This window comes from Phalacrocorax aristotelis, chromosome 1 (assembly GCF_949628215.1).
Source record: "Phalacrocorax aristotelis chromosome 1, bGulAri2.1, whole genome shotgun sequence".
NCBI classification, from domain to species: Eukaryota; Metazoa; Chordata; class Aves; order Suliformes; family Phalacrocoracidae; genus Phalacrocorax; species Phalacrocorax aristotelis.
In genome coordinates, this window is record NC_134276.1 from 9657321 (window position 1) to 9679846 (window position 22526).

The 22526-nt window shown below is 39.0% G+C and overlaps 1 protein-coding gene across 2 annotated transcripts in view; it reads right to left on the reverse strand.

Annotated features, from left to right (window-relative positions):
* The window catches only part of GRM5 (glutamate metabotropic receptor 5), a 279688-nt gene that overhangs the window by 60223 nt on the left and 196939 nt on the right, over nucleotides 1-22526 (reverse strand). For both annotated transcript variants that reach the window (XM_075080938.1, XM_075080945.1), the window contains exon 4: nucleotides 7043-7278. In XM_075080938.1, the coding sequence (XP_074937039.1) occupies nucleotides 7043-7278 (236 nt within the window). The remainder of the gene's footprint in view (nucleotides 1-7042; nucleotides 7279-22526) is intronic.

Consider the following 22526-nt stretch of genomic DNA (forward strand, 5'->3'; position numbering starts at 1 on the left):
CTGAATGCCTTCTTTGCTTCAGTCTCACTGCTAAGGCTGGCTTTCAGTATCTCAGCCCTCAGAGGAGAAAGAACAAATCTGGAGAAGGGAAGACTTACCATCGGCAGAGAAAAGCTGGGTCAGAGATCACTTATGCAAACTGGATCCTCACAGATCCATGGGACCCTATGGGATGCACCCACGAGTGCTGAGGAAGCTGGTGGATGTTCTTGCTTAGCCACTCTCTATCATCTTTGAAAGGTCGTGGAGGACAGTAGAAGTGCCCAAGGACTGGAGGAAAGCAAATGTCACTCCAATCTTCAAAAAGGGCAAGAAGGAGGACCTGGAAAACTACAGGCCAGTCAGTCTCACCTCCGTCCCTGGAAAGGGGATGGAGCAGTTCATCCTGGAGGTCATCTCCAGGCATGTAGAAGACAAGAAGATTATCAGAAATAGTGAACATTGATTCACCAAGGGAAGATCATGCTCGACCAACCTGATAGCCTTCTATGATGGCGTGACTGGCTGGGTCGATGAAGGGAGAGCAAAGGATGTTGTCTACCTTGATCTCAATAAGGCATTCGACACTGTCTCCCATAGCATCCTCACAGGTAAGCTAAGGAAGTGTGGGTTGGATGAGAGGACAGTGAGGAGGACAGAGAACTGGCTGAACGGCAGAGCTCAGAGGGTCATGATCAATTGAGCAGAGTCTGGCTGGAGGCCTGCCACTAGTGGTGTTCCACAGGGGTCTGTGCTGGGTCCAGTCCTGTTCAACATATTCATCAATGACTCAGGTGATGGGATAGAGTGTAACCTCATCCAGTTCGCTGATGATACCCAGCTGGGAGGAGTGGCTGATACACCACACGGCTGTGCTGCCATCCAGCGAGACCTGGACAGGCTGGAGAGCTGGGCCGAGGGGAACCTCATGAAATTCAGCAAGAGCAAGTGCAAGGTCCTGCACCTGGGAAGGAACAACCCCATGCACCAGTACAGGCTGGGGGCTGAACTGCTGGAAAGCAGCTCTGCTGAGAAGGACCTGGGAGTGCTGGGGGACAGCAAGGTGACCCTGAGCCAGCACTGGGCCCTTGTGGCCAAGAAGGCCAACAGTGTCCTGGGGTGCATTAAAAGGAATGTGGCCAGCAAGTCGAGAGAGGTTATCCTCCCCCTCTACTCTGCCTTAGTGAGGCCACATTTGGAGTTCTGTGCCCAGTTCCGGGCTCCCCAGTTTAAGAAGGATGTGGAAATGCTTGACCAAGTCCAGCAGAGAGCTACGAAGATGATCAGGGAACAGGAGCATCCTCCTTATGAGGAAAGGCTGAGACACTTGGGTTTGTTCAGCCTGGAGAAGAGAAGACTGAGGGGGGATTTCATCAATATCTATAAATATTTAAATGGTGGGTGTCAGAATGATGGGACCAGGCTCTTTTCAGTAGTGCCCAACGGCAGTCTAAGGGGCAATGGGCACAAGTTGGAACACAGAAAGTTCCACCTCAATATGAGAAAGAACTCCTTTGCTGTGCGGGTGCCAGAGCAGGGGCACAGGCTGCCCAGGGAGGCTGTGGGATCCCTTCCCTGGAGACATTCACACCCTGCCTGGACGCGTTCCTGTGCCCCCTGCTCTGGGTGTCCCTGCTCAAGCGGGGGGGTTGGACAAGATGATCTCCAGAGGTCCCTTCCAACCCCTGCCATTCTGTGATTCTGTGATTCTGTGACTCTGTGATACTGTGATCTGAAATATTGGCCATAAATATGAGGGCTGGACCATCCTTCAGCTTGCCAGTGCCCAAGCATGAGACATAATATATCAAGTATCAAACTGAGTGACAGACAGGATGTATTCAGTATTAAAATGCCCTTTAATTCACTGTTTAAGAAATACAAATGATTTTAAACTTAATCTATTCTGGTTTGTTTTCATTTGCTATTTAAAAATAAAAGTGTGGGAATGCCACGTTTGGGGAATGTGAATATAGCCTTTAAATATGACACATTCCTTGAAATAGAGAAAATATCCTTCCATTCTCACAGTACTTACTTTTTTTATCAGCTAGGTTCTGATTAAACCAGCTTTGGCATTTGAGCTTAGATTTAACCAAGTGGTTATTAGCATGTTTCAGTGCAGTGATGTTTTATTCCTCAGTAGTATCTGGAAACTCAAAAAGACCATTTGTTAAACCAAATTTCTGTTCAGCCAAAACTCTGGGATTTTCTGTGGGTCCTTTTGACCTCACTAAAAGCAGTTGGAGCTGGATGAGATTCAGCAAACGGGTAGATAATTTTTGCATTTACATTTTATGTGCCTTTCTGTACCTTTAGCTGCAAAATTTTTCTCACATTTACCCCAAGTCTCCCTAATCTCTTTTCCACAAATAAACTCTTTCACTCTTAATCCTGTTCTTAATTGCTTGGAGAAATATTGGTCATCCTTATTCTATGTCAATTTTTGTGCCCTTGGAAAAAGTGCTTTTTTCTCAGAGAAGCCACGTGATTAAATCATGAATGGAAGATTTGGCTTTCTGCATCCAGCTAAGACCTGTTCGGAATGCTACTGCAAATATCATTTTCCATGTTATCACTTTGAGTATGTTCTTCCTTCCTGCCACTGGCTACTTGCTCCCAGGCATGTCAGAACTAAGTTGCATTCCGCAATTTCAGTGCCCTCTGTGTTCTGTCTGTCCTTGATCTCTGTCTGTGATTACTCAGCCTCCATCATTTCCCTTTTTGTTTTGTCCCTGACTGCTTTGAACCACAGTATTTAATGTCAGGACCCTGCTGTAAATACCTGCATAATCACCCCATCACCTTCCTTCAGAATCTTGTTTCTATTGCGCCTTTTAATGAAACTACCAGTTTTTTCTGAAGTCCGTAACTTCTGCCAGTCAAACTAAGATGTTGCAATGCTTCATCAGCATCAGCCTCTATTTATTTCTCTCTTTCTTGTCTTACACTTAGAACACAGATACTTGGGTTGTGTATTCTCTTTTTGCTCTGTGATTAAGCAACACCTTAAAAATGCTGTTCCATCCGTGCCTCTGGCTTTTACACAGCAGAAGCAAAAGGATGCATTTAACAGACTGGCAAATGTAATAAATATGCTTCTGCCCCGACGACCCTGAATACACGACTTATCCACTAATGTCAGTGGAGCCAGAGTTTCACAACATACTTTGTTTGCTTTGGGTTTTTTTTTCTGTTCTATGTTAAAATGCATTTGTAAAGCATCCTCACCAGGAGGAAGAAGTGCTAGGAATCTGGGTTTTGGTAGGGACACTTGTCTGTAAGAAAGCAAGCACATGCACACCTAGTCTTCAAAGGTGCAAAGACAATCAATACCAAAGGGTTGGATTAGCCTTTTATGACCTGAAGATGCTTGTTGAATGGAGTTACTCATCTGGATCAACTTGCACACCTATTTATGAACTTTACCAAATTGTGGCATTAGATAATAAAAAGATATCTGACTGGTGCCAGAGGAGAAGCCAAATCCAATTCTTGTAAAACCCCTAGTGTCTGGAGGCCATTATGTGTCTCCTTTCAAAGATGCATTTTAACTTTTTCCGCCGACTCTTGGTGTTCAGAGGTGGCTTGTAGCAGCTCTCCTGTGGCATGGAACTGATTACACTGAAAATCAAGTCAGATAAGTCTGCAAACTTCTCACTTTCTGTAGTGCTCCAGCTGGGCAGAAATTCAATGTACTTAGCAACAGCAGTGACACCCATTTAGATTAAGTAAGTATGTTCAAATCTGCAATGAAAGTTGTGCTTGATGTTAAAATTTTCACTTCAGTGTGAACTAAGCGTATGTGAAGGGGTGGATGGATGGAGACTTTTTAGTGCTAGATAGAAATGAATGGAGAAAAACTTATTTTGGATTGTTTTTTTGATTCTCTTTATTTGGCTGATTTCACAGTTTTATTAAGCATATTTTACTAAATCATGTCTTTATTTCATAATAATACCTACTTGGCACTGTTTATGGATAGATTATATTAAAAAATGAAAAAACCCTCAAAAGTCACTGGAGCTGGATTCATTGACTTATGATTTCATGTGTTTTCTGTCACAGAGGTAAGTGTAGCCTACCAGGTATCATCAGCAAAGTAAATACAAAAGTTTAAACAACTAAGTTCATACCTGGGGCACAGGTGAAGTCAATTATCTGTTCATATTTCAGCCGTATCTCCTTGTGCTTATTTTCTTGCTGTTTAAATAATTTGTTTATACTGTTAACTATTGTTTATTTTTTCATGATACTAAAAGCAGGTTTTGGATAATAATCCATTTTTTTCCCCACTAAAGTAATGGTTATTGCTTCCTATATTGACACCTTCATTTAATAATGACCTCATCTATCAACACTAATCAGCTTTATGTTTATATTTTTATCATTATCTCAAGAAGTAAAGAATGACTTGTCTTTTGGTGTGAAAATAGATATTTATTGTACTCCAGCATTTCTCAACAAACTCAACCTCTTTAATTAGAATCCCAAGAAATACCTGTAGCAAATTTTTTTTTTTTTAAATGCAGCTGCTGGAGAAGAGAATGTATTCAGTTAGATAAACTAAAGGGTACAATTCTGTCTTCTTATCAGGATAAATCTGAAGCAGCACTAATATTTTCATCATCATGCAGAAACTGTCAGGACAGTCTATGAAATGCTTGTGACCATCAAGAACAGGTATCACCTTTACATTCAGGAAGCCTGAACTGAAGGAATTTAAGACTCAAAACTTTGAATGCTTGAAGTTAGAGTACTAAATATGAATTTAGGTATCGATATAAAGATCTGATTCTCAAAGTCATATGGAACATAGGATATGAGGTAGGAACAAAAACTACCATGACAGTCTCAAAAATTCATGTTAACTTTGACGTTAAACTCCCAATGTCAAAATCTCTCACTCCTGCAATTCTCAGAGAATATATTTGTGTCTTTCCAGCTGGAAAATCCACAACGTTGTCTAATTTCAATATTTCTTCATGTTATTGTACACCCTTGCCTTGTTCTGGGGCTATTAGGAGAAAAACAGCATAGGTGTCTTAGCACTTATAACCCAAATAAATGTCATTAAACAAATCTGCATGTCATCTTTCTGGTCAACCTTTGAATTTCCTTTATATGAATTTTCACAGATGGTCTAGATCAAAATCAAGACTATAAGACTGAGTAATATGATGACTAAAATCTTCCTGTATGAAAATCCTGATTAAATGGGCAGTTTTAATTGATTGCTGTGCATGGTGTTCTTAATCTGGGGAACTCCACAATGGAATTAATAATTTCCACCCTACAGCAACAAGAAGGAATTTAAACTATTATAATCTAGTTTTTGTTCTTTTACTGTGGCCATCATGGCCCAGCACTGAATACAACAATAAAGATGAAGGAAACGTAATTAGAGCAATCTATTTGGAAAATTAGTCCTTTTCTCTGCTAATGATTTGAAAATCAGCAGACTGCGATTCTTGCACGTCTTGTGTGTTTGGCATTCCTAGGTTTTAGCAACCTATTTGAGGTGTGGCTCATTCAGGATCTCTTTGTGGGAAACCTTCCAGCGATGAGTACTGTTCAAACTGAGCTATTCAAGCTTTATGATTAAGTTTTCTCATATCCATGACCGGGTGACTTCAGGTCTAAAATAACACCTCCCTGTACCCCTGAGATAATTTTTTTGTGGTGGTGAATTGTATTTTAGGCATGATAAAAAACTCTGTAGGCACCTACATTTTACAGTTCCCAATCTTTCATATAAAATGGGAATCAGATTCCCACAGTGCTGGTAAAAAGTAACTAAAAAAAAGAAACCCGGAAACATCAAGTTGAAAAGTCGTTGCTAACAGAGCACAGTGGTAGAAACCAGGTCTTTATTAGCCTGTATCCAGCCATGCCCACTGTACTGACATCTCAGGGAAGAGATCTACATTATCATGGGGAAATCAATAAAGTTTACTGTTCAATATGCAGTACCTGTCAATAGCACAAATAAAACCCCAGTCAACAAACAGTCTGTGTTGGAAGGGTAGCAGAAGAAAAATAATAGAGAAAAGTCAATTGAATGGTGAAGGTATACACTGAGATTTTGGGTTTCCTACACTTGATTTCCAGCTCAGCCACAAATTCCCTCTGCGACCTTGTACAATTTGAAAGAAAGACTTAAGAACATTAAGTGGGACTTAGGTATGGTTTTGTGTTGTGTAGAACCAGGACTTTGATCCTTAAAGCTATTTCTTGGTCTCATGGGTGTGTGGAAGATATTGACATTTTTAGGAGGAAAGGTCCCTTGGTGCTTAGAGCTGTGGTTGGGCTAATGCCCAGCACAATACCACCTTATGCCCCAGCATCAGCAGGATGTCCATTGCTTTAGTACAGCTTGGCATCTCATGAAATAAAGAGTAATTAACAGAAGTAATAAAAAACCCATAAAAACACACCACATTTTTTTTTGGGGGGGTGGGGGGGTGGAAAAATGTTTTTTTCCACTGTTTTGCAAAAATGACAAAATGTTGTGGCAGTCTTTGCTAAAATCAGTACAATTTACTGAAAAAGATCAGCTCAGAACAGCATTTCCTGAAATGACTTACGGCTGAAAGAAAAGCTAATGAAATCTTTCAAACCAGCTAGTCGTCTATCTGAAGTACACAAATAATCATCATTACTGTATGGACTTCAAGTAGCTTTAGTGCATTAACTCTCTCATTGCTCCTGCAAGGTAAAACGATATGACTAGCTCTGTTTCAAAAAAGAAGCACTGAATTTTGGATTACAATATTTTTGAAAGTGTTTAGATGCCCATGGTCATAGAGTAGCATCAAATTTTTCCAATATAGAGAGGAGTTAGGTACTGAGGCACTATCTATTTGTTTCTTTAGAGATCTGAATACTTTTTAAATTGTGGTGGTTGTCATTTTGGAAAGAGCAAGGACTGCAGTTCTAGCCTCTTTCCTTCCAGCCCCACTCACTATTCCACCAGACCAGGCCACATCAGCCCAACATGAGCTCTTTACACCAGACCTACAGTCACGCAGGTTTATACAGCAGAAGTAATACATTCACTTACTTGTGCAAGTCTTGTTGTATTTAGGATTCTCCTGAGGAAACCCTTCCAACCGGCACTGGAACCTGTGCTGCCAAAATTCCTGAAACCATGGATTTCGGTGATTGGTTTCTGGCCGAAGCTGTAGGTAGTAATCATCAAACCATTTCACATCAGGAGACTGGAGCTTGATCGTTATTCCACCGACAGCTTCACGCTGATATCCGTCTGTCACGTCGTACCTGTCTGCCCAGCCGTCACTGCAGGGATAAGTGAAAGAGAGACAACAATAACCATTCAACAGAATAAGAAAAGAACTTTCTGAAAAATAAAATTTGGAGCCTAAGAGCACACCCCCACACCTGTGATTCTGAATGGAGTTTAGTAAAGCACCTGTAATACTTCTAGCAGAAGAATTCAGTGTTTTCCTTTTCCTTACATTTGCTTGTCATTGGCACCTTCTACTTAGATGATACATTTTTCATCCCTCAGGTAACTGAAACAACATTAAAAATCACAGATCCTGAAATCTGCCATGTAGAGGCACATCTCTGCATCACGCTAAGCCTCACCGAGCTCTGGGGAGAAAATCTTTGATTCAGTGGTTTACTGACACTGGAATGATCCTACTCTTACCTGAAAGGAGGTGACTTTGAGGACAGGACCTCTTACAGTGTGAAAGGCAGGACCCTGTTGCAGACCATGCCTATACTGCACGATGGAGCATGGCGCAAAGAGCCAGAAGCAAATTTTGAATGGGCCAACGCTGCGCAGGCAGAAATACCAGCTCAGAGCTCAGATGCTGAGACAGTATGGCATTGCATCTGAAGCAATAAATCCTCTCTGCAGACATGACTAACGAAGCTGGGCAAAGCATCATGCAGCTCCATGAGTGGCTTCTGATTCTTGGTTGCTGCTGGCTGGAGTATTATGAACTTGTGTGACACTGTTCTGCACGCAGTATTTTAATACCCGTCTGTTAACCTTTCTGCTTGCAACACTCTGACCACAAGTAGCCAGAAGTGACAGAAACCCCAAATCAAACAAAATGTCACAAACTTCTCGGGGTAATTCCCCTCTCCCTCGTTTCACAGTGGATCTTCTTGGAAGTACTGACATTTACGACATTTCACTCAACTCCAGTAAAAATGTGTATATCTCATTAGAGCACTGCAGATTTCTGCTGTTTTATCATGAACATGATATTTCAGTTTTTTAAAAGCCCCAGGTCCTCCAGTTAGAGAACTGTAGAAGAACCTCAGATTGGGTTTTTATCCCCTCTAAAAAGACACTGATGTTAATGACTATAGAGAGCACCTTTAAATCCTAAAGGTCACATAACTGAAGGATAAAAAATAAGCTTAATTTGCCTTATTTTAAAACTTCATGAGTTGTTTAAAGCTAGCCCTAACTATTTTAAGTTAGTCAAAGTGTAACGTAACTGATGTAGGTGACCTTTATCTGTATGGTTCCGTTGTTCTATTTTGATCATTCACTGCCTGGCTTAAACTGTGCTCCTGTATTGCAGAGCATGCAGGAAACCTGTTGCAGTCACTTGGTCCCCAACACATTCCCTGTTCTCTACTCGGTGACTCAGCTGTCCTCACACAGTGCAGAAGTCAAGAGCTCAGACAGTAACTCCTTCTGCACAAGACACTGTTTTTGTTGAAGCCTGGACTCTTGACTACATCTTATTAGCACAGCTGCAATGCCAATAAATAGCAGCTTCACCAGTGGTGAAAATAATATCCAGTGTCTTGGAATGAAAATGAAGGGACTATTAAACATGCTTCAGATTTCAAATGCAGTAATTTACTCAGCACAAAAGACTAAAATATACATTCATGAAAGGAGAAAGATGAGCACTGATTTTCAGCTCAAATACAGAACTTGGAAAATTTACCTTCAACCTTAGATCCAGTTAGGGATGAACACAGGTGGTAATACTCCCAACCACACTCGGGAGGCTCAGGACAGGCCAGCACTCCCCACCTTCCACCAGGATTATTTACTGGATGAAGCGTTAGAACCATTTATGTGGATTTTTTTTTTTTTTTGTGAAAAAAGCTGCAGAGGTTTTTTAAATTTATGAACGATATAACAGTTCCTTTGAAACATTCATCTTAATCTTTGGCAAGTTTTTAAGCAGTTTTATCCATCTCATAAAATCTGACAGGTTTTATGAATGCAGGAAGTGATAGCTTTTCTGTACTGTGTTTTTTCTAAAAAAACCCAAAACCCAAACTGAATACAATTTAAGAGAATTAGAGCTGTGCTGTCAGTATCCCAGCTTTATGAGTTGTCTCATAAACAACTTAGAAGAAAACTATTTTCTTGTAATTAATTTTTTTATCATTTTTCAGAGGAACAGTTTTGTAGCTCTAATCCAGCAGAGTGCTATACAATTTATAGTATTACTTTATGAATAGTTATCCCCTCTAAGAAGATTTGCAACAGAGATACCATTTTATAACTTCATGTTATTAAAAAAGATAGAAATAACAACTTCATATTACATAACTCTTCTTAACTTTTCCACAGAAGGACTTCTTAATTCAGCAGAGCTGCTTTTCATTCAAGTAAGTATTTCAGCTTAGCTTCTTGGGCAAAAGGCTTTTAGGAGGGTTATATAAAAGATGTACTCAAAGTGTGCATTGTAGAGACAACAATGCAGAGATAACAAAGCCTCAGACAGACGAGGTGACAAAGCAAATGTTAAACTAGTAGCTAAAGGCCAGTGAAAGTGGAGTAGGAAAACAAGCACTGGTAGCGTGTGTTATTGAAATTCTGCACCCACAATAGAGTAACAACACTTAGAGAGTGTCAGTGACAGGATGATATAGATGTATTTGGGATATTAGACCTGTGACATCCTCTGAACTGAGTTAGGGGTGTGAAGGTGAGGGAGAAAGAGTCAGGGAGATACCTGCTTGCTTTGATAGTCATGCCTGTCCCTTCTTAGACCTTCTTTCCTCTCCTAAAGGCTTAATTTTATTGTAGTAGCTGGTAGTATCGTTGTACTCCATTGGTGGTTGCAATATGAAAGGTTCAAAATAGTATTACCAATCATTAGAATCTACTGGTTCAACTGAAACAGTATGCTCTGGCACCAGAAACTGGCTGCGCAAGGAGCTCCGAATGAATTCCAGTGTAACCTCCACTCCAACCCACAGAAGTGGTGAGGTGTGCACGTTACCACTAGTGCAGCGCAGGACTGTGTGCTGGTGAGACAAGTGGTTCTTTATGTTAGCAGTGGGGTGTATAGGATATTTAGGTGAATAAGTGGTTAAGAACAGCTTCCTCACAGGTAGTAAAATAAGTGAAGAGTATTCCAGTAATGTTTATGAGAGAGTCCCAACAGATTAAATAGGACATGGATATCCTTAACACATCACTACACAAGTTCATTTTTTCTCCCTTGCATGGACACTGTGCTTTCCAATTTTATTCTGATTAGGTGATTAGGTGATTCTGATTATTAGAAATAGATGGTGTTGCTTTTTAACCAATGGGCAAAGGTCCTTAAAGGCATCCGTACAAGACTTAAAGACAGAGTTGTAGGTGAAGAAACCTTGATATGGAAGAAACCAGTAGTTGCACAGCTGCAGCACCAAAAGTAAAAGCCCCTTGCTGAGATATCTATCAGGTGTACACAGTAATGCATATATCTCATTCACCAGCCTGCCAGGGTAGACAGTCATCCAGGTATGAGGACTGTGACATGTGCAGGTCCGGCTGCCCTCAATATTACACTGGCATTCAACACAGTGGGGAACTGTTTTTCAGGATCATGATGTGTTTTCCCCTCATCCAGTTCTTCTGTGTTTATATGCTTCACCATCAGACTAATGTCTGGTGCATATTCTTAAAGGCTGGTAATGTGATACAGGATAATAACCATACTGTATCAAATAAAATATAATTGTTAATGATGTTTCTAAAGAAAAAATAAAAGAAAAAGATACCATTTAAGAAAATACTTGCACACCAAAGAAAATAAGGAATCACAGAATGAAGGAAAAAGGGAAAATGGCTAAATGGCTTTTACTGTTGCAGTACTAGCGAGAGATGATCTTGAAATAGGAAATCCATTATCATAATGTTATTTATCTGTCATCAGACCTTATTTGCATGTGTATATTGGCCCAGCTACCTGTTTTTGAAGGAGATGTTAGGGTGATGGAAATTTTAGTGAAAAAATATCCTTCTGCAAACAGAGGGGAAGAGTCCTGCTGCTTTGTTAAAGGCCTGTTTAGTTTATTTACAGTAAATCAGAACACAGTTTTATATCACAGAGAGGCCCCAATAAATGACACAACAGAGTCACCAATATTTACAAAATTCATTAATGAATAAATGTAACAATTAATGAACAAATGTAAATAAAATAAAACAATTCAATGTTTTATATCATTACTGTCCATACAATTACTTTTAAACATCTGAACAGAAAAGTAGAGGCAAATGAGACCCTATTGAAATGACTGGTTTGCACAGCTGTGATCACAGATCGTGAGCACCCTGCTCACTTCCTCCCCCACAACCCTCGATACCAACGGTAGGGAATAAGTCTTCGGAGTTCTCTAGCTCAGCCCACCTGAACAAGTAGGACTGTCGCTGTAGGCCAGTTTGTATTGTTATGCTGTGTGTGCATAGAAGACAGATGTGCAAAATTTTTAGGATGGTTTGCTATGGTAAAATATGAGAAACTTGAATGTGTTCCTGGATTTTCTGTGTTTTGTCCTTTCCCATCTTTCCCATCTTCCATTTGAAACAGCCAACACCAATAAGAGCTTCCCCAGACGGGTGGCACTGTTGTGCCAACTTCAGTCCACTTTGCCTATCATATAGAAGGATTGTGGGAGGAAGGAAAAGCAATATATCTGATACCTGAGCAAGATGAAATGCAAGACTTCATCTGTTATAAGGAAATCTCCACCTGTTTGAATGGTCTTTTTGTTTCTTCTGAAAAGAATCACTCTGGAGGGAGGAGAAAATTGAGGTGAAGAACAGCACAGGAGCAAGCTCATGCTTGAAGCGTTATGAAGAGGTCATCAGAAAGACAATAACTACAAAGACCATTCAATATGCAACAGCAATGGCTGCTTTGGGCTCATACAGTGCATTCAAGAAATTGCTAGCCTTCCTGAAAATCATTTACAGAAAGGTGAAGGTAATCAATTCCTGTCAACAATGACCTAGGTATTTAATTCCACAAAACGTCTTCAAAAAGACAAGATGGTCGTTGCTTCAGGAGCGCTCCACATCTACTTGGTACGTAGCATGACTACCAAAAGCGTGGAGTATGCTACTGATGTCAGTCTGCTGTCAGGAACAACAGGGATTTGCAGACCTGACTGACACCTTTTACAAGACCAGCAAATGATTAGAGTTGCACATCACCGTAAACAGGACAAAGGAAGAGAACTACTGTCAGCTTAAACTAGATAAGGGAATGTGGAAACCTTTAATTTCATGGTAAGATTCATGTGAGACAACAAGTGCTTGGAAAAGATCATTAAGCATGCATAAATAAATAGATAATATAAAAAAAATTTAATGGATTTCAATGGGTTCAGGAAAAGCAGGCAAATGGAGTAGGAAGAAGGTGTTGCCTCATGCGTCAGGGTTTCAGCCACGTGTTCAGAGATGCAGAACATGAAAGGAATTAGGACAATTGACTACTGGTCGTGCTTACAGGTGACAACTATATGGACCCTCCTGTGATGTGTCTGATTAATGCCATCAAATCTGGAAGATGATGTCAGGAAAGCTTTTTGTGAGCTGCTACCAGAGCATCCTCCAAAGCACAGAACTTATTGATAATGACAGATAAATGAAGAATGCAGTAGTTTGTCTACTGAGTTCTTGGAAAGCCTAGGCGATGCTACTTGGATACAAGCTGTAGCTGGTGACAAGAGAGAGAGGGCTCTTCTGTAGGTGTTTAATCAGTAGGCAGGGACTGCTTGAGAATGTTAAGACAAAAGACAAATTGGGTGAGAACGTTAATGAAAAATAGCATTTGTGACTTTTAAAAGAGCAAAGAGGGAAAATAGCAGTCTTCACCAAGCATAGAAAATTTTAAGGTTAGATCTGTTGAAAGGAACTGAAGAATTAGAGTTACTTTAATTAAAAAAGTGCCATGCAGATGAGGGATAGGAATTACAATAAGACATTAATGTGCCCATCTCAAAGATGGAGATATATTAAAAACAGAAGCAAGTTCAGATCTTCAAGGATCAACATGAAAGAAAAACATTAAATAGTGATAAAATGAGAAAAGTCAAGGCACCAAACAAGCTGCAACAAACAAGGGACATCAGAAGTAACAGACAGCAATTCTCTAACCACTTTATTGTGGAAGGAAGAGTAAAGAAAATGCTGGCCTGCAGTTCACTACAGGGAGAAAGCTACTAAAGACAAATCCAGGATAGCTTTTAGTATCAAACTTCACAAAAGGAAAAGCTATTGACTAGTGACAGAGGTGAAGGGTCAACCAAAAATTGGGAACGTGATTTAAGAAACAGGCTTGATTGAATTAGCTGAAGATTCATAGCCTAAAGAACCGAACACAATACTAGGGGAGAGATGTGACAACTGTCTTCAGGTACATAAAAAGCCATGGCAAAAAGATTATAATTTGTTTATCATGTTGATGTAAACTTTCAGGATTTAAACTGGAAGGAGAAAGACTCATTTTAGACACCAGGATAATATTCTTCACAGTAAAGAGTATGAGGAACTAGAATAGCTTGGAGACTCTTGGGGGTGTCAGAGAATGAGTTAGACAAACATCCATCTGATATAAATAACCCTGCCTTGGCAAAGGGAGGATAGCGCACTACCTGACTTCTTGACATCCACTGTGCTCTGTATTTGTATTAGCTTATGCTGAGATTTGACATATGTCTGGGAATGATGCTTGTATAAAACCCACTGGATTAGAGAAAGAATGCAAAGAAAGTTAAAATATTGCCCCTCCCTCACAGTTTCCCCAGATTCTCATGATATTTTGCCTTACTTCTTTTCACGTTAATGTATTTTTCCCCTCTCTGCAGTTGCTATGGGAAGCATCAACAGGCAACAGAAATTGATTTAGGATTAATCATGTGTTTGACTGTACACACAGATAATGCCAGTGATGCAGTCAGAACATGCAGGAGTGTGCGGTGGGTCACACACCTGTGCCCAGCAGAATCAGGATTCTTGTTCTTGAGAGGAAGAACTGAAATTAACCATACAGAAGAACACTTTCCCATGGACAAAATGAAAGAAACAGGGAAAAAAAATTCCTAATTAGAGCTAGCTAACATTTTTCACGGGCAAGATACTTTAAATGAAAAAGCATTTTACTTTTTAAATTCTCAGTCTTCTCAAAATTGCTCTAAATGAAAATTATACTGTTAAATTTTTTTTTTCTTTGTGAAGGGAAGGTGTTTAGATATGTTCCCCAAATCACACTATCTCTCAGTATAATTAAGATAATCCTTTGTGCTTTTAAAAGAGAAAAGAAATTATATGTTCCCTAATTTAGACATTTTGGCCAACAATCTGAAGCGAACACAGGTTTGGCAGTTTAAGGCCACCCACTCAGCTTTGAATATCCTTAGCAGCAATTCTATGTTATTGTCCCTGTACGTAAGGTCTGTTATGTTTGTAGCCCAAATCACCTCGGTCATGGGAACAGAAACTCTAATGCCAGTCAGTCAGTGGTAAGGCATCACATCTGAACAAGTGATTGCACAAGTTGACATGCCTACGTGCGAAATGGATGCAAGATTATTTTAAAACTTTACAGGTCTTTTATACTGTTTATGACATTTCTTAAATCACAACTACAAGGTACAGATTTTTCTTTATGATGTTGACTTCAGTGAATGTTTTCAGATTCTTGAGAAGCCTTCCAAGGAAGTAGGGGAGATCTACAACTTTTGAGGGCTTGTTGGACTAAACAAGTTTCAAATAAGAAAATCCTACACCAATAAACAGATTAAATAGATACTATAATTGATTATTTTTCCATTCAGTACCACAACATCCTTCAAGGACAGCTTCAAATTTAAGCATTCCTTAACCATGCCAATGCCTGTTATGTTTTTGTTGGCTTTCCATGCAGCATTCTGACAGTGTGAATCAGAATTGGAACTTCATTATGCCTAGAGTTGTGTATATAGAGAAAGATACGCACCTATGATTTGAAGAGTACTGATTATAATCTGCTTAAAAATTTAGCAAGCACATGCGTTGGACAGTAAAAGAGGAGCAGAGCGACAACGCAAACTGGCAGGCCCCAAAACTGCTGTAACCCTTTTCAGTCAATGTATTATATGAAACTTTGACCATAAACTTACTTTAATTTTATTATACTAATAAGTTAAGCAACAGTGAATTGCAAATCTGCCTTTTTGGCCATTGGGGAGATTTTTGTTAGCTGCTCACTTTAAAAAAGTTAATCAAGTATGTGCTACCAAGGTACCAGGTGTATGCTATCATGATCTATTAGGTATATACTATCAAGTTACCAAGATTTACAGGGAAAGATCTAGAGTACATTTTATGCTTTTCATACACCTGACATATTGAAAGATGAGACCACCATCCTTAAAGGTTGTGTGGTATTAAGAATTTGTTTGGATTTTTTTAAATAGGTAATGATAGCAAATGACAATACACGCTAAAGTGAAAATATGAATATTTTAAGATTCCAAAAGTGCACACAAATTTCTTCATGACATAATATATTCCATACAGAGGCAGATGACCTACACAAACCTAGCAAATTCTATACAATATATGTGTGTGATTTCAAAATAATTTTTTTTTTCTGTGCGTCACAGAAATGGCTCCAGGATTATTTTTTTTTGTTAGAGTAAAAAGGTACATATTGCCTCTGACACATCCAAATCCCACTCAGATGCTACAGTTTATGGTTTTAGAGCTAAGATTCCTTTTGATACCACTCGTTTGATATCACTTGATTTTCTTTGCCTAGGATGGTGGAGTGGCCTTTTTCCAGATGCTGCCAAGCCTGGGCAGGAGAGAGGAGCAGGGAGAGGACTAATGTTAAACCAACTACAACTAGGTAGGTGGACATCCAGACTGCCAGCTGGAAGAGATGTTCCTGCAACAGCTCCTCACTATGTCACATGTTGTCGCTCCAGCTAACATGATGGCTGCTCTGTCTTTTTACACCAGTGAGACACAGCATAGAAGGCTGGAGACATGTCCACTAGTTTGGTCTGTTCAGTAACTCACTATACCAAAAGCAACTTTCCAGTTATTGGCTCTAAACCAACTGTGATCACTGAAATGTCGTGAGTCCGTAACACTGAGCTGGGGAATGCAGCTTTAGGATCCCTGTGAAAACTGCCTGGAATATTCAGTGCACATTTCTAAACCACTCTTTCTAAGATTAGGCAAAATGCTGAGATACATGCATACAACAAAAATAGACTCCCCACCCTCCCTTTTGTAAACAGTTCCACTTATTTTCTAAATTGAAAATGCAGCAGTATATTGGGATCATTGGAGCTGATTTCCTTTTCTCTAAAGTACCTCCCCCTTCAGTCTATAGCTAAAGCTATTACAGTTAATGACTACATTCATTAGGCTGTAGACTGGTCTTTTTTTTGTTATGCAAAATCTGTTTGCAGGCCACATAATGATGATGGAAACTGCTGTTCTGCCCACGTGTAATCACTCTCCTGCCAAAAATCTGACCGATAGCATTTGAGAATATATTTGAGAATTTTTCTCCACCTGTGTAGGAGTTTGTTGACTGAGTGGCTGTCTTTAATTTTCTTTTCATTGTATTTCTCTGCTCTTTCAGGTCTTTTTTTGTATACCTTAAAAGCTCTGAAAATATTACAGAGTCCTCACACTTTTCTGCAGAGCACTACCAGTCTTGCAAAGGTAAATTTGTTTGGTTAATATTGGGGGAGTGGATTTGTTTTTGGTGACCAGCTGTAAATTGTTGCATTTAGATGAGTTCATTTTATAATAACTGTGTATGCAATGAATGGGGATTCTTGTCTTTCTGCCTGGCTTTTTTTAGATTGCAATTCCTCATCTTTGTCTTCCTTTTCATGCATATTATAAAGGTAAATGAATTTAAGGGTAATTCAAAGGAAGGGAATGAACTGATTATTTTTAGGCAGTATGACACACTGTTTTCTACAAGATGATATCTAGAAGTAACTGCACAGTGAATTTGGCAGATATCTTGCACAGGGGATTATTGGTACTAATTACTTGCAGAGTATCCAAACTTCCCCAAGCTGAGAAAGGTTGTGATGCAATTCGAGGATTGGTAGCCTATAGCAACATCTAATTTGCATGAAAACAGACAGTTTTGCAGCTGTCTGCATCTGTACTTCAGAGCTGCAAAGTAATTCAGCCTGACTGTAGTCCAGTCCACAACAAAATATAGTTTCCAATGTATGATGCTCTTTCTTCATGCTTGCAAGCTCTCATAGCTCATCAGACCAACTGGAGGAAGTTATATCTGTACACATAAATTATATGGGCTGTCACTAAATTGAACAGAAATTTGACATCATGTTACCCCTTAAACCACCAAGGATATTCAACTTATGCAGTATGCTCTTTTGATTGCCAAATAATTCTTTAATGAGGCGAAGGTAAATATTTGACATATTACCAAGAAGAAAGGCATTTTTGGATGTCTAGAAAACTCTACAAAGTCTTAAAGTTGTTTTTCCTTAGATATAATGTAAATCTGTGCTACAGTTTAGGTCCCTTACTTTTTTACTGCCTTTGTTTTAGAGCAACCATTTGCACAGACTTTCAGGCTTGTCTAGACTGAGTGAACCCAGTTCTTTCCAACTTCCCTTTCAAGACCCATTTTCTAAACTTGCTGTCACTCTGGGTCTCATTCTTCCTGAAAATGCCCAGCTGGTCCTTGTCTCTGCAGACTTAATGCTACCTTGGGATGCTCTGAAAGGACTGACAAACTGTCAGGGATCTGACCTGGGTGGAGGTGCCACTGAGCACCAAAATGAGGGCTTTGTGGACTAAACATGACAGGGCAGTGATGGACTCCCCTACTGGAATCCACGTAGACATAGGGATGTCCTGCCCTGAGCCGGGGACATTCTCATGCTTGTCCACATTCCCACGCTGAAGTCAGCAGGCAGTTCCCGCGCTGTCCCCAGCCTCCTCCCTGTAGCTACCAGGAGGAACTGCTAAGCTGTTAATAAGGGGGTGGGAAGAGGAAAAAAGCTTGATGAATGGTTTCTTTTCTTGACAACATGTTGGGAAAAGAGGAGCAGGAGATGTATTCTCAGGTCTCACATTAGTTGAGGACTACCTGAAGAGGGAGTAAAAGCAAAGGAAGGAGCGTGTGCTGTAGGAAAAAATAAAATTTATTTGGGAGCTGGCCATCAGGCATCAGAACTGCTTCTATCACTGCTTTGTTAAAGGGTAGAAAGATTACTTCACATCCTTGAAGTATATTTTCCAAATATGGCAGCAGCTTTTCTTTTCAACAATATTAATGCTGTTGACCCATATTTATAATTCACTCTAAGCTCCTCAAACTGCAAACTTCTCACAATGACAGCCTAAAAACACTAGTTACATAATGTCAGCAACAGCAGAAAAACAGGAAAGGAAAAAAAAGGTTAATCTCTAAAACATTTCAATCAAATATGTATTTGTACAGTGAAAATACTGATTTTTATGTTCCCTAGAATGCCTGACTTCAGTATTGCCTCTCAGACACTAAAATGTAATGCACAATGCAACGCACTGTTATGTGCCTACTCAGCCTATATAAGCATATGCTGAAGAAAAGTCATGTACAGAAAACAGGTTTTGGCAGAAATGATAAGCAAAACCCTACTGTCTTGAGAAACTGTCACAAAGCTATTTTCTGTGCATCCCATCTGCCTGAAATCTCTGGGATGACCCTGAATACAGGGAGATCCTACAGCAGCACATCATGATCATAAATATAAGACAATCCTAATTTTCTACCCAGGATTGACTTTGCTTGTATTGATTGAGAGGATTTTTAACTATATCAAGTCCACCCATAGAAAAATAGCTTTTTCTGAATCAGAATTACCTTGTTCCAATGACTTACTGGGACTACCAGCAATGGAATGATTCTTCATTAGACATCCAGGCACCACTTTTATGGATATTCAACAACAATCTTTGTAATAAATTCAAACATAGCCATATGAATGAAGAGATAAGTGAGATAGCCTCACTACTTTAAAAATATTTGAGAAATGGGTAAAAAATCAGTTTAAGTAAAGCCATTCACTTACTTGACAGAAAATGTAATACACATAAACATACGTATACATGTATATGCATGTATCTATATTTTTATAAATAAATATGCATTTCTTTCCTGTGAGGATGTATTTACAGCATTTTTAGCCTGAAAAAAAGTAACATGCAATAGAAAATCTTACATGTCTGTATACCAGCTATTATGCACTTTTTTTGTATATATTTGTGTAATTATTAAACCTATGATACTGCCATGAAATATAACTCAAAACAATACTTGGGGTGTTGCATCATATTGTTTCTGTAGAAGAATACTTTTAATCATAATATACTTAATCTTTGGATGTGTAAACAAGGAAACAGTATGAGTAAATCAGTATATATAGATATATGTAGGTATTCTAAGGAGGTACAAATATTGAAAAAGGTGAGTTAAAACATCATACAACACAATTAAATTTAAAGAAACATAAACATGCTATATTTCAGCAGTTACTTTAAATAACACATACAGTAATATAAAAGCTTATTACTTTAGAGAGAATTTGTCTATTTATGACTAACCAGAAACTTTGGGATGAATCTTAATGTTGTGTTCAGACACAAAAATTTTGAACACGGAACAGAAAGGTGAGGATGATATGTTAACAATATTATTTGTATTTTTAGCCCCTATTTTAAAACCGTACATGCCTAGAAATGTTCCATTGCTCTAATAGCACAGAGTTAAGCAGACTCTTACTTTTTATTTGTGATCAGAAAGACAAATCTTAAATCTCCAGATTCCAGCATATCCTCTACAGTAAATCTAGAGAGACTAATATAAAATTTGCAGTGTACAATGGAGAGCAAATTCTGTGTGTTCAAAGGTTTTAAAATGACAGATGTTATGTACGTTTTTTTTCGGAGAAAGAATAAGTTATTTCAAGCTAATAATTGCAACAATTAACACACATTTAATTAATCAAAAATACAAAGAAATGAATATTCACAGTCCCCCAGGGAATCAGTAATTTCAGTAATTTTTTAACATCCTGTTCAACAAACTGAGCCAAATATGGCAAAGGAAACCAAGTCAGATGTAGAATAGTGTCTCAAGCAGGATAAATACACCAAAATCCTCGTCCTGCTGAAGTCAGCTGAAGCTTTGCCACTGACATCAGTCATGACTGCCTTCCCAGCTCTGTGCTCAGATCAAGACATATCCCTCTAATTAATTCAGTGCCTCTCGTCAGACAATACAGTGTGTGATGGTTAGCTCATCCCTTGCACTCACGTTGGTATTACCCATGGATATCCACAGAACTGAGTTACAGAACAGCTGTATAAGCCCTTCATCTTCTAAAACTCAGTTCAGAATAACCCAGGTGTCATGGGCTATAAACATGACATGAAGTTCTTTCAGTCAATTGTTCACGGAGGTAGACACACACTTTAATGATTATCAGAGGAGGAACATCACTAGAAATGTTCATTGTTGTCAGAAGGAAGAAGTTGTGCGAAAGACCTTGCAGCCTGACCATTTCATCACTTGTTCTACAGCTTTCAAAGCCAGCTGCTTCTCAAAACATTGTGCCATAATAAATGTGTTAAAATAACAGAGCTAATTTATAATGTATACATCAAAAGATTTGAGAAGTCTGGACTAAACGATTCTTTGCTGCAGCAAATCACAAATCTCTTACAAGACTCACAGCAGGTCTACCGAGGAATCCTTTCACATCTTGGGGGCATAAAGTACTGTGAAAAAAAAGAGTGATCTCCTTTGCTTTATTTCTTTTGTTGTATTTCTCATTTCCACAGAAAACAGATTTAGAAGCATCATTTTCAAAAGATAATACATGTCTATGCACTCAACTCTTTTTAAATCAAGGACTTGAGTTGTCCAGTGCTTGGAGTTAGTCATTTTAAGTAAGTGACCATAATTCCCACAGTAAGGCATTACCTTGATTTCTGTGTTGATGTCCACACAAACATGACAGACTTATCATCAAAATACGCAGAGCTTGCTTTACTATACTCAAACCAAAGCTCACCAAACCCAGAATTCTCTCCCTGACGGTGTTCAGTACGAAATTCTTTTATTCAGCCAAGACCCAAAGCAGAATCTGAATCAGTTTAGCAAACACCAGCTCCCACGTTCTACCATTTTAATGGGTGGGGATTTGTGTCAGTAACATAAAGCAATAAAAGCCTGATCTGAAGTGGTCTATAGGCATAAGGGATCATTCCAATTTGGGTGAAGTTAAGAGTGCAAGTTGTAGAACTTTTTCCTAAATCACTTCCAAAAAAGGGAGCACAGGAAATCTTAAAAAAATGTGCAGCCAGTGGTTTCTTTACCATCTTTTGGTGTTTTGGTATGTCACAAAAAAAATCCCTTAACTTCTTTCAGCATAAATATTGCTGAGATTTCTTTAAGCTTCAACGACCCATGTGGAGGAGGAATTTTAAAATAGTGTGAGAGAACTCACAGATACGAAGAGCAGAAGAAGCCATTAGATCAGGACCATTACATTTTGCTTAGCTTCTCTGCTCAAGTGGGCCTGATTCTCACTGAGCAGCCCTTTTATGGCTCCTTTATTGTACTGAGTTGGCAGAGATCGTCCTTAACAAAAATAAGAATGAGGCCCAGGGGTGATCTGCACCGTAGGTGTGTAATTGCCTTCTGCATAAGAAATTTGCTTAAAAATACAAGTAGCCAAAATATAAAGTTGAAACCAAATGCAATTCAGAATATACTTGAGAGGAAAAGTATTAAAATGTGATGGGTTGTTCACATTTTAAGTAAAAATGTGTCATTGAACACAATATCTATATCTAAGTGTAAGTCTGCAAAGAAGAAAGGATTAAGATAGGAGCCCTAAACTCCTAACCTACTTTGGGTGAAACTACTGAAAACAATCCTTATACTCATGCAAAGCCCTTACGACACTGTAATCAGGCTTTAGGTTTCAGACCTGTGGCTATCGTTACCACCAATGAATATGGCATGTGAAATTTATCAGCACTTCTATGTCTGTCTGCAAACACAGGTCTATCACTAAAACTACTCATTCATCTGTAAATATTGAGATAGCATTTGGGGGTTTTTTGGGCTACAAATCTGGTAGAAAAGACACTAAGAAGTGAGTGTTAATGGCCTACAGAAAAAATAATAGCCTGTAGGTGTTACCTAGCAAACTTAAATATCTGTTCTACAGTACAATAGCACAACAGGTTGTTATTTGACAAGATCTTTAAAAAA